At 55.8% G+C, this 12029-nt stretch overlaps 1 protein-coding gene across 1 annotated transcript in view; it reads left to right on the top strand.

The window, feature by feature from the left end:
• Positions 1 to 1838: 1838 nt before the first annotated feature.
• The window catches only part of LOC132213894 (protein Daple-like), a 46374-nt gene continuing 36183 nt past the window's right edge, over positions 1839 to 12029 (top strand). Inside the window, exons 1-8 of the mRNA XM_059660775.1 lie at positions 1839 to 1922; positions 2939 to 3079; positions 3516 to 3634; positions 4334 to 4415; positions 6555 to 6608; positions 9952 to 10092; positions 10734 to 10857; positions 11030 to 11281. Coding sequence (XP_059516758.1) covers positions 1839 to 1922; positions 2939 to 3079; positions 3516 to 3634; positions 4334 to 4415; positions 6555 to 6608; positions 9952 to 10092; positions 10734 to 10857; positions 11030 to 11281 — 997 coding nt within the window. The remainder of the gene's footprint in view (positions 1923 to 2938; positions 3080 to 3515; positions 3635 to 4333; positions 4416 to 6554; positions 6609 to 9951; positions 10093 to 10733; positions 10858 to 11029; positions 11282 to 12029) is intronic.

Genomic DNA, 12029 nt, shown 5'->3' with positions numbered 1-12029 from the left:
GTAAGAGAGCAACATTGATCGGTTGCCTCCCATATACACCCTGACTGGGGATTGAACCCACAACCTAGGTATATGGCCTGACTGGAATCAAACCCACAACCTTTCAGTGTATGGAATGATGCTCCAGCCAACTGAGCCATAGCAGCCAGGGCATGGAACCGGTTTTCAGGATAGAAAACCTTATATTACTCCTAGAATTTCTGCATACCTGAGGTCCAAAGTTCAGCTAAGTCAGTGGGAGTTGATGGAACACCTGGAGGCCTTTGAGTTGATTGAATGAGCTATAATGTGTGCAACGTGCTCATCACTGTGCCTGGCTTGCACTCACTCTTGTGGTTTCAGTCTGCCTGACCCTGTTTTCTATGTCACCGTTATGTGTTTTCTTTAAAACAGTTCTAGTCCCATAAATTGTGCTGCATTTCTCTGAAACCTTGGCCCTGAAATTTGGAAGCAGAGAGTTTAAAATTTTAGTATCCAGTTAATATCTCATTGGCATAAGCTCATATAATCAACCATTATTCAAATCCTGATTTGCATAATTATTAAAGAAATTCATCAAGAATCTCTAAGTTATATGTAATTTGCTGTGTTCTCAGTTCAGGTAACTACATTTATAAATTTGTTTCCTATTTCGGTCACATTTTGTTTTGCATTATTTTAAATCTCATCATGCTTCCCACAAATGAAGGCTGTTAGACTTTTGGTAGGTTTTATAAGAGGAATTGATTTAGGTGAGTATGAAAAAATAACACCTGCAGGTGGGCTTTTTTTTTCATTTTTGTTCTTTGACTTTAGGGAATTTGTAATATTTATTGGAGCTGGATAGTTACTAAAAATGCTAACTGGTACTTTGTCCCCCCTCTATCATAAGTCCAAAGATTTCATTTACTTAAAAAATTAAATTTATTTTAAATCAAAATAAATTTTTTAGTTAACCAAAATAAAACGATTACTAGTTTAGAAAATAATTAAAACACTTCTAGTTCATTGATTGACAACCTAGATGTTTAAATTTGTTCTGACATACCTGCATATCTGTTCTCTAAATGTCTTTCTTGCATGTGCTAGTTTAATGCTCCTTGTACAGAAAGCTATGCGCAGGCTCTTTTTGTTAAAATATTTCCCAAATATGCAGCTTTATTTTGTTCATTTTTCTTTCCTCTAAATTACTTACTAGTTAATATTCTATCAAATCGTTTTGTAGGCAGCTGACTGGTGGGTTTAGGTGTTGTAATGTATGAACTACTAACTGGAGGGTCTCCATTCACTGTGATGGGAAAGAGAACTCCCAAGCTGAGCTACTAGGTCAGACTTAATAAAACGAATGGCTACTTCAAAGGAACTGATCAAATTTCTGCAATTTGGCTGATGGAAAAAATAATTAAAAATGGAGATTGGCAAATTTATGTTGAAGTGGTTAATTTACATTTATAAGTACATAGGATATAGACATAGACCTTTTATATTTCCTCATATTTTATGTGCCCAGAATGATTTTAAATTTCATAGGGAGTGTGTCATAATTTTTGTGTATTCCAAAGCACTTAGCATTGGCCGGGAGCTGCCACAGCCTCTGACCCAGCTGTGTTCCCTGCTAGAGCCCTTTGGAATATGGGTCCCAGAGCAGTTAGGAATACAGGCTCAAGAGCCGTTTAGAACTTGGGGCAAAGAGCCTTTTTCGAATGTGGAGCAAATAGCAGTTTAGAATGTGGTGCAAACAGCAGTTTAGAATGTGGGGTGATGAGCCATTTGGAATGTGGGGTGAGTAGCCGTTGGCACTGCTTGGCGCAGAGCTGGTGGGCACAGAGACGGTGGGCCCAGAGCCTGTGTGCATAGCGATGGACGGTGGACACAGCCTCAGGATGGACGTTACTGTACGAGAGCTCATGGAGCTCTTTCTGCAGAGCACGCTGGTGGCGGGGGTGAGTGCACCTGCCTCCCTGTCCCATTGCGGGTGCCCTGGCTCCTCTCCCGCCCCCCTGGGGTCTCCACAGACCCCACCCTCCTGGACACTAGCAGTCCTGGGACTCAGGGCTCTTCACAGGTTTCCAAACTGGGGGCGGGGGTCCTGGCCTGGGAACCTGAGGGGTTTCCTACTCTGGAGCCCATGCACTAGGTGCAGGACCCCCTGGCGCTTCCAGCCCTGGACTGAGATGAGTTCACTGCTCCTGCCAGGGGGCTAGGCTGCGGGTCCAGGCTCTAGATGGTTTCGCTCAGTGGTTAGAGTGTTGGACTGCCGACCAAAGGGTCACAGGTTTGATTCCCCGCCAAGGGCATGTCCCTGGGTTGAAGGAGGTGATGTCAGCAGGTGGAGGAGAGGCTGCCCAGTGAGGATGAGGCCATGGGCCTGCGCTCACACCCGGCAGAAAGGGGAACCAGGTGGTCCTGTGTGGCCTGTGGGGATGAGATACAGGCTCTCCTGAGAAGTATTTCAGGTTATGAATGGTTTCCTCAAAATATAAGATTGTCACGGACCCAACCTTCTGACATAAGCGCTCTGATATTTTGCCATCTTCGCGTTAGATTTTATTTGCAGAATAAGATGCCATCCCTCCTGACCCTCCCCTCCCAGGCTTACCCTCTTTGTGTGACACATGGATGGTGTGCGACTGAAATCCCTGGGACAGTTGAGGGAGCTCCCACGCTGGGAGGAGTGCTGTCTGGTGGGAAGTCAGTGTCCTCCTTGAGCTAGTGTGACAGCAGCAGTGGTGTGTGAGGAAAGAGCTGGGCTGCAGACTGTGGCTGCACTTGCTGAGGAGCCTGCCCGCCCCCACAGGAACTTGGTGGCTGAGGGTTAATAATGTCAGTGAGGTGGGTCAGCTGTGGGAGAGTGGGCCTAGGTCCCAGGGGGCGTGGCCTTGGGAGGTGGGTGCTCTCGGGGACCCCAGCGCTGCTCCCTGCCCGGCCTCCACAGCACCTTACCCTTGTGTGCCCTCAGGTGACCCGCCACCAGGAGACCCTGTTTAACTTGCAGAGGTTGGAGGTCCCAGACATGGCCCTGGAGGAGCTGGAGTTTCTCTCCAGCAACATGACCTGTCGCCTCAGGAGGCTCTTAATTGAGCAAGACAGTTACAGGGAGGTGTGTTTGCTGGTGGCTCAACAGCCTGGGGGACGGTGGGGAGGGGCCTGGGTCCGGGGCCCTAGTTATGGCTGCGCTCCTCATCCTGACTTACTCTCAAGCCTGCACACTGTCTGTCCTCCTGGCCCATTTCTGAGGGGGCAGGGCGTGGGCACTTTCCCTGCAGGGCCCAGTCCCCTGAGACACCTGTGTGAGGACAGAGGTTGAGCTTGGGGAGCCTGATCCATGCCCTCGGCCCTTCTGTCTCACTAAACATATCCTCGCTTCTTAAAAACTCCCCACCTTCTCCTGCCTCCCTCCTGGCTTTGCAGTCGCGGCTGCCATCTTCTCTTTTACTTTCTTCTGTCTTTTCGTCATTCTTCACCACGTTCTAGTGCAGGCACTGTGCCGGGCACAGGAGCACGCTGGTGAGACCCCTCTGTCTGCCCTCCTGTAGCTGGTCGTGACCATGACCCAGGAGTGGAACACCAGCAGCCGCCCCAGCGAGGACACGCAGCCCCTGGCCGTGGAGCTGGCGGACACCAAGGCCACGCTACGCCGAGTCAGGCAGGAGCTGTGAGTCCCCCAGTGACCCGGTCTTTCCGCTATTGTGCCCTGTGTCACCCCCCGTTGCTGGCACATGTGGTTCACTGCCATGCGGTGCAGCAAACGGGGCAGCTCTCACAGTGCCCTGGGGTGACGGGGCTCTGCTGTGAGTTGGGTCCCTGTTGGGCCCTGGGCTAGCCCGCTCCCTCCCCTCCCGGGGCCTGCACAGCAGGGTTCTGCTGGGTCTGTAGGGTTCCGGCCAGTCCAGACCTGGCAGACTCAGAGCAGCAGCCTGCCGCTCAGCCTTGGGCCCAGTGTGGGTGCTCTTGGCTGGAGGGAGGATGTGTCTCTCCCATCCCGTCCGGTGGGCCTGCTCCCCCTTTCCTGCAGCTGGTGATGGCACCATGCCCACTTCCTGGGAAGCTGCCCCCTTCACCTCCCTGCCAGGGGGCCTCCCTGCCTGCCTGACTGTGGAGGGAGCAGTGGCTCTGGGGGCTCCTTCCCTGTCCGCACCCCCAGAGTAAAGCTCAGGTGTGTGGTGTAGTCTGAGAGCTTCAGTGACAACTTAAAGCTCACCTTGGACTCCAGAGCGTTATTGCAGCCCCACGTGCAGACGCCCTCCTCACGCCTAGAAGCCAGGACCCCCTCCTTCCCCGCTGTGGTCTCCCAGGTGGTGGGCTTTCCGGGTGCTTCTGAGGAGCCCTCACCACGTGTTCTCATCGCCCGCAGGGAGGAGAAGACGAAGCAGCTGGCGGACGCCAGGCATCAGTTGTACCAGCTGGTGCTGGTGCTGCAGGAGGCCCGGCGCAATGTGAGCAGGAGGCCTACCGTGTGGGCCGGGGGTGGGGGGCTGGGACGCCCCAGTCACCGGGGCCCCAGGTCCAGGAACGTGACCTGGGACACCTCTGCCTCCCGCTCAAAGCAGCGCTGCCTGAGAGCCAGTTGTCCTGGGAGCTTCTGGGGGGTGACATGCTGCAGTGACAGCATGTGGGGCCCCCACACAGGGGCCTACACATGGACCAGCTTGGCCGCCCCTGGCTTCTCCTGGGGCTGCAGGGACTTGGGCCTTTCCCCAGCCCTGAGGGTGCCCTGAGCCAGGTCCCCTGCCTTTGCCCACCTCCCCGAACATGGAGTTGGCAGCCAGCGCCCAGGCTGCTCCTGCCCCCTCCCTGAGGTGGACTCCCTGAGGGAGAAGGTGAGGCATGTGGAGAGGCTGGAGATGGAGGCGATGGGCCTCAGGCAGAAGGAGAAAGACATAGACTTCTATGCAGCCATATGGAAGTGACCCCAGCAGGGTCAGGCAGCCCGCGGGCACTTGTTTCCTGGTAGAGGGGAGAGGGGCCGTGATGCCTCCCCAGTTGGCCCTCTCCCTGCACCCCAGACTGTCTGCCAGTCCCCTGGGCTCCCTCTGGTAGTGGAAGGAATAGGATTCGGATTGTGGCTGAAAGGCCCTGATTCTTCTAGGACTTGCCCTTCTCCTCCTTCATGCTATAGTGATGACTTTCTATTCACTGATCTTTTTCTTTAAGACTCCTTGTAATCTCTATGGCTAAATCTTACCAGGACTGTTTCCTCATCTATAAAACAGAGATAACTGTACTAGTCCGTGAGGTTTATACAATGAAAGAGGTAAAAAACCTGGTATTTGGGCAAGTCCCATATGAAGCTCTCCGTGGTGTAGCCTACTCAGATCCCGAGGTTATGGGCCTGTTCAGGGGAGGGTGTCAGGGCTGAGGGGGTATGGAGACCAAGACCCAGGCAGGGTTACTGATGCTCTGACCATGCACCCAGCTGCCTCATGTGAGCAGTGGGTTCAGGACCCTCTCTTCCAGTCTTGTTTGCTCCTCCCACCTACTCAGGGAATGGTTGTTCCCGCAGGAATGTTGGTGGCTCACTGCTCTGCCCCCTGGGGAGAAGGCACCCTGGGTGCTGTGCCCAAGCAGCCCGGCCCAGGACGGGTGGGGGTGGGAGGCCAGCTCTCGGCTTTGTCCTGGAAATGGTCCCCTGGCCCTACTGGTGATGAAGGGCATCAATCTGCAACACAGACAGGTGTGGGGCACGGGCACCCTCACTCACAGGTAGGAGGGTTGCGGAAGGTCATGTGCAAGCTTCCCCAGGCTGCCGCCTCCGCAGCCTCCTGCACACGGGGAACCTAAGGCAGGCCCACATCTCAGCCAACACTCTGCCCCGTGGATGGGGGTGGGTTTCAGGGCTCAGCCTCTGTCTCCGTGTCTTTTCCGGGCCTGTCCAAGCAGCCTCGCTCAGTCATGCAGACGCAGTGACTGAAGGCCTGTGTGGCGCCAAGCCCTGCGCCAGGAGCAGGGGATCTAACACAAAGCGAGACTCGCTCCTGGCACTGGGGAGCTTCTGGGCTTTTGCAGGGTTTCCTGTGGGAACCCCTGTTCCGTGTTCTCAAGGTGCGTGCCTCTGGATAACAGCAGCAACATTTTTAATATCCTATTTAATAAGAGCCTAATATGCAAATTGTCCCCTTGGATGGGAGTTCCACAGGGAGGCCAGGAGTCCGACTGCTTGCTATGACATGTGCTGACCACCAGGGGACGGCGTGGAACATTGCTGGCATTGGCAATGCGCTGTGACCTCTTGCTGGCTAACCAGGAGCGGGGGTGACAGGGATGGAAGTGCTGTAAGAATGCGAGCTCGTTCTCACTCCCCCTGCAACCCTCCCCCAGGACGCCAGGGCTCGCCCGCCAGGGAAGCCCCTGAGCTCAGGTGCTGGGTGCCCAGGAGGAGCCCACCCTGCACCCGCACAACCTCTTTAAGGTGAGCCAGGCCACAGCAGCCGGGACCACAGGGGCTTGTGGGGCTCCTGGTGGGTTCGAGCAGGAGCTGGTCTGCAAGGCCGGCCAGGAGAGAGCGTGCTGCCCGCCGTGCTTCCGGGGGACACCACTGGGTGGACCAGAGGCCTACACTGCTCTCCGGCCCACAGTGTCTGGCCTTGCTCACCACATCTCCGTATGGAGACTTGGGCACCATGACTCAGGTATGGGGGGGAGGGGGGTGCATAGAGGCCAGGGGCCCAGAGGTCAGCTGTGACCTGCCCTTCCACACCAGGCGCTCACCCTTCAATCTCCGGCCAGGCCTAGGGACCAACCCAGCAGGAATTTCATGCACCGGGCCTCTAGTCAATTAATCATTTTGCTGTGAAACTAGTAATGTCTTACACTTTCCATTAGTAAATGAATTACAAGAGAAATAGAGAGGTCCATGGAGACCAGGCCACATAGAGGATGAGTCACACTGTTCTCCAAGGCCCATGTGCCAGGGTCCAGGGAGCAGAGAGGACAGAGCTTGCACCCACATGCTTACACAAAAGGGGTGCCAACAGCCCTGCTGGCTGTGCGCAGCCTCCCTTCAGCCCTGCTGGGCCAGGTTTCCTGTGTGCAGCTCGAGCCCCTGAGGGCAGGGGCAGAGCCTGTCTGACTGCATGCCTGGGCCTGGCACACACAAGTCACTTGGTAGTGACCTCACAGGCCAAGTAAAAACACATCTCAGCATGAAAAGACTTGCAACCTGGGGAGAAGGACGGAGGAATCAGAGGTGTTGTCTCCTTCGGACGGTGACAGTGTCGGGTGTGATGGGCAGCAGAGCAGAGAGCCAAACACGACTGTCACGCGGACACCCACCACTCGGGGCCCTCCTATGGGTATAGGGGGAGCCACAAACGGCCCGGGTGGCCGTCCAGTGTCGCCACTGAGAAACATAAAAGGGGAGGGTGTCAGTGCCACAACCTGAGGAGACAGGCCTGGGCGCCCCTAGGCACAGCTGGGAAGTGGGGGTGCACCAGGGGATCCTTGACTTCCGTCTGCAAACGCTCATCCCACCTCTGCTGCCAGGGCCCGGGGTGGAGGACAGAGGCAGAGAGAGAGTGCCTGGAAGGTCCCGCTGGTCCCATGCTTTGTCCTTGGCTGAAATTCCCGCTTCCAGAGCGCAGACGTGCGGGTGCCTTGAGGGTCCTGAGCAGCTGAGGGCCAGCTGGGCCTGTCTCTGCCCCTCAGAGAGGGATGTGCACTGAGCTTCCTGGGCAGGGCTTGCTCCCAGAGGCGGCGGAGGCTCCGCAGGGGAGTCCCAGCTCTCACTCCACTTGCTGGGTGTGGAGCAAGCCTTGTCCCCATCCATCACAGAAGAGGTGGTCGAGGCACCTGTGAGCCCCTCGTGCCCTGGCACCGGGTGGCGTCGATAGGAACACGTTTCTAGTGAGCTTATAACGTGACGTTCTGTCCACAGATGGGGCCCCTGGATCCGATCGTGCAGGGAGGGGCAGGGCGGGTGGTGGCAAGGCAGGTAGGAGCTGGGTTTAAGATCGGGCCCCGGGGCAGGTGGTCTCACACTCTCTGCCTCCTCCAGGCCCAGCCTTTGCCACTTTAGGACTTGGGCACAGCTTCTCGGGGTCTGGTCTCTCACTTCTGCGGTGGTGGGGTGTGCAAAGCAGGTTTAGATGTTTCTGCTGCCTGATACATGGGGAAGGCTGACACCCCCAGAAAACTGAGGCCCATTGGAAGAATAGCTGTAAATCATTTCGTTCCATGCTGTACTCTGCTTCTGGACACTTGTCCATCCTGCCTTTCCCCAGGTCCTTCAGGGCCCAACTCACATGGCACCTCTGACTCCCCCTCATGGTATGATTCAGCTGACAAGTGTCTTTGAACACTTCTGGGGGCCCCATGCGAAGAGGAGTGGCATAGTCCTGCCCTGCAGGAATAGCCTTGCGGGGGGTGGGCTCACAGGCCAGTTCAGTGTTGCCTCATAGTGGGCACTCTGGGTGCCCAGCATCTGACTCAGTGGGTGGGATAGAGTGGAGTTGAAGTCCTCAGAGTGGGCAATTCCGGCTGGGTTTTGAAGGCTGAGTAGGAGTTGGTTGTAAGGATGACTGAGAGGCTGTGCTATGGGATCCTTCAGGGCCTGAGAATATGGTGAGACTGGTAAGTACTGGTGGGTAGACACAAGATGAGAATTCTGGGGGCAGTGGCCAAGGGGGGAGAGATGGACCTCCTTCCTGTAGAAGCCCCTCCATGAGCTCTGGCTCACAGCTCTGATAGTGGTTGGGGCTCCTTACCCACGCGGACTCCTTAAGGATAAGGTGCAAGGCTGCTGAGGGCAGTGAAGAAACAGGACTGGACCTCTCCTGCCTGAATACAAGCCCAGCTTCACCCCTGGCTGGCTTTGTGACTTGGGGTTCATTCCTTAATTGACCCAAGTCAGCCTCTTCGTGTGTAGGAAGGGACTGTCCCTGCCTCCCTCTGGGGGCTGTTGTGAAGAGTGAATGTGGCAGAGACAGAGAGCACCTAGTGCAGGGCCAGGAACAGGCAGGAAGGGGGCTGCGAGGTTAAGCCAGAGTCACTGACCAAACCCTTCCAGCTGCCAGGCTTTGACCAGAACCGTGTCCACTGGCGGTAGGTGCACGGTTTCCCCTCTACCGAGAATCCGGGGTTCTGGCCCGTGCGGGGAAATGAACACGTGATGGATAAACAGGAGCTACTGGCCTGCTCCCAGGTGTTAGAACCCGTGAGTGGGGCAAGCCTTGGAAAACAGCCCGCCAAGAGAAATGGGCATGTCCCCGTGGATGCGTGCTTGCAGACTCTGAGGGCATTCCGGGGAGACTCAGTCCCCCTGAGACTGAGTGGCGCTGGGAAGGCTTGTGGGGGTGGGGCGGGACCAGAGATGAGGGGGATGAGCTGAACTGTGTGTGCTGGGCACTGGGACAGGAGTGAGTGCAGTGGACGCCGCCCATGAGGTTGCCTGTAGGGGCCCCACCATTGTGTTCCACCCCCAGCATGTGCCTGGCACACAGAGGCCATAGTACTGGTTTGCTTGTTGTGTCTTACAGACCCTCATTGCCGGGAAACAGCCCAGAGCTGTTGTTTCTCTAAGAGTAGGTGTGTGACATGTTCAGATAGGACCTGCTATTGAACAAAAGCTCCTCTGAATTTTGTTCCATGACCCAGATCAGTGGAGTGACTGAGAGAGGCCTAGACTCGGCCCTCAAAGCCAGGACAGACTCTCAGCCCCACCCCTTCCTTGTTTAAGAAAGTGGCTCAGCCACATCCCACACCTGTCAGCAGGTGCACGCGTCCAACCATGGAGGCTGTACATGTCAGACACTCTCACAGTGTTCCCTTCCCGAATTTAAACAGTGTCTTCCTGCGGGGATTTTTCCATCTGGCCTGGCCTAATGGAGAAGGGCAGGGGCTCAAAAGTGGAGACAGAGCTTCCCGTGGCAGCAGGGTCATCCCTAGGTTGTTGGTTTGGGCCCAGTGACTGGAAGAGCTGTTGTCATGATCAGGGGCCTTAACCTGATGGCGCTCATGTGTGTTCTTGCTGACCAGGTGCCGACTGGAGACGAATATTTTTCCATGGACACCGAGGGCCATCTCCAGGACCATTGGATTTGGTATTGGATTGATAAGCTATTCGAGCGGGAGGAGGAGAATGTGCAGCTGAAATCGAGGCTGCACCACCTACAATTGGTAGGACAAGCTGTGGTCACCACGTGTAGCAGAGATGGGGGCAGTTTTAGGTTCATGTTGTGCCCTTCTCTGATGTTCAGCTACTGGATCGGTGCTGCTGCCAACACAGTGATGCTCTGAGGGCGGAGAGTCGCTTGCTAAGCTCAGTGGCTTGAGTGGGCACCACTGAAGCCTCCAACACAGAGAGGCCTGATGCTGTGTTGCTTTCCTGTGAGGATGGAGGGGTTGGGCCTCTGTTGCAAAAAAGGGTCTCCCTGGCGTTTATGATGTGGGTTGAGCTGTGATGTGAGTCCCTACGGCCTTTCCAAGGCATTAGGCCTGCTAAGGGGCCACAGAGCAGCCGTCACCATAGCACTTGCTCTAAAGCCCTGCGCTGTACGTCACTTTGTTCAGACACCCCTCAGAGACCTCGGGTGTCTTCATCCCCTAGGTCACTGGGTCAGCATACCTTTTAGTGGCTGTAAGTCTCACAGCTGGGCCATGTACTGGAGTCGTTTCTGTGCAGCTGTGTTTTTGGAATTGAGCAGGGGCATGGAGGCCCTTCATCCTGAGGGAATGAGGACAGATGCACGGGGGCCAGGGCTTTTCCAGAGCGTGCCCCAGTCCACATCCTCACCCCCCACCCCCACTTCCTGCACTAGGCCCGGGACACAGACCAGAAATGCCTTGAGGAGCTGCGGGAAGAGATCATGGCCCTCAAGACTGCACAAGGGCAGAGTGTGGAGGAGTCCGCCCACCTGCACTGGGAGCTGGAGCAGCTGTCAGAGGGTAAGCAGCAGCCCCTGGTGGCTGAGAGCCAGCCTGGCTGTGGATTCTCTCTTACCCAGGGAGCTGAGCCCTTGGCTCTGAAACTCATGTGTCAGCCCTTCCTCTACCCAAGTAAATAGGGTTTTATTGAAGGGCCATTTGGAACTGTGTCATTGCAATTCTCCCCCAGAACATGAAGGGCCTGGCCACCTTGAGTCAGGCCGCGAAATGCGAAGGAAGTGCTGCCAGTTTTCTCAGCTTCCATTCAGCCAGTGCCAGGAGCTTCCAGATGACAGCACGCTGATGCCCAGGGGGGTCTTCGATCTGTCGGGGGAGGAGTGGAAGCTCGGGATGCAGGAGGCGTCCCCAGTGGTCACTCGCCTCCATGATAGTTGTACCCGGGGCATGGTTTCCTCCGTTGATTTCATCATCGGACAGATGGGTATGGTCTGCTCTCCGTCTTCCTGGGCTGGGGCTGCTCAGTGGCTGCTGTTCAGGGGACCCAGGCCTCTTCCACTCCCTCTGGTGTTGGCCCCCTCCCAGCCCCCAGAGGAGGTGAGGGGGTGGCCAGGAAACGTGGGTGTGGTGGCCGGCAGTGCAGCAGGAGCCTCAGCACCCGGCAAACAACAAGCCAGTTCCTGTGTCCAATAATAGCACACGTGCACCTGAGAGTGCAGGTTAGGGTTTGCTTAGAGCTCTGCAGAGCCAGGAGGGCCTTAGGCTGTTTGGGGAGGGGCTGCTTTTTCAATTCTGAGCAACATTCCTCAGCGTCATGGAAAGGCTGTTGAAAGCAGCTGGGTATTCCTTCTCTTCAAGGCGTCCCATCCGCTCCAAACCTAAAATCAGTTCACTGAACTGCGAGTCTGTGTGAGAAGTTAGTTCTTTCCGTGGTTTGGTGTCTCCCCAGTCCTGGGAACCCAGGCTCTGGGAGTTCAGGTTCCTGGGGAGCACACTGCCCCCTGGTGGGACACAGAAGTGGTGCCAGCTGGCAGGGCCTGGCTCAGACCAGATGTGCTTGTTAGAGACCAAGGTGGCTGATGGGGTTGGAAAGCCTCCCTGATCCAGATGCTCAGTGCAGCTTGTGAGGCCTTTCACTGACTGACTTCTTCTTCGTGTTCCCAACTCCTACTGCTCAGCTGGCAGCTCACGAACAAAGCGTGGACGTACTTTGTGTGGTTGGGGTGGTGGCT

The sequence above is a fragment of the Myotis daubentonii genome, chromosome 12 (assembly GCF_963259705.1).
Source record: "Myotis daubentonii chromosome 12, mMyoDau2.1, whole genome shotgun sequence".
NCBI classification, from domain to species: domain Eukaryota; kingdom Metazoa; phylum Chordata; class Mammalia; order Chiroptera; family Vespertilionidae; genus Myotis; species Myotis daubentonii.
This window is presented reverse-complemented; position numbering and strand designations above follow the sequence as displayed.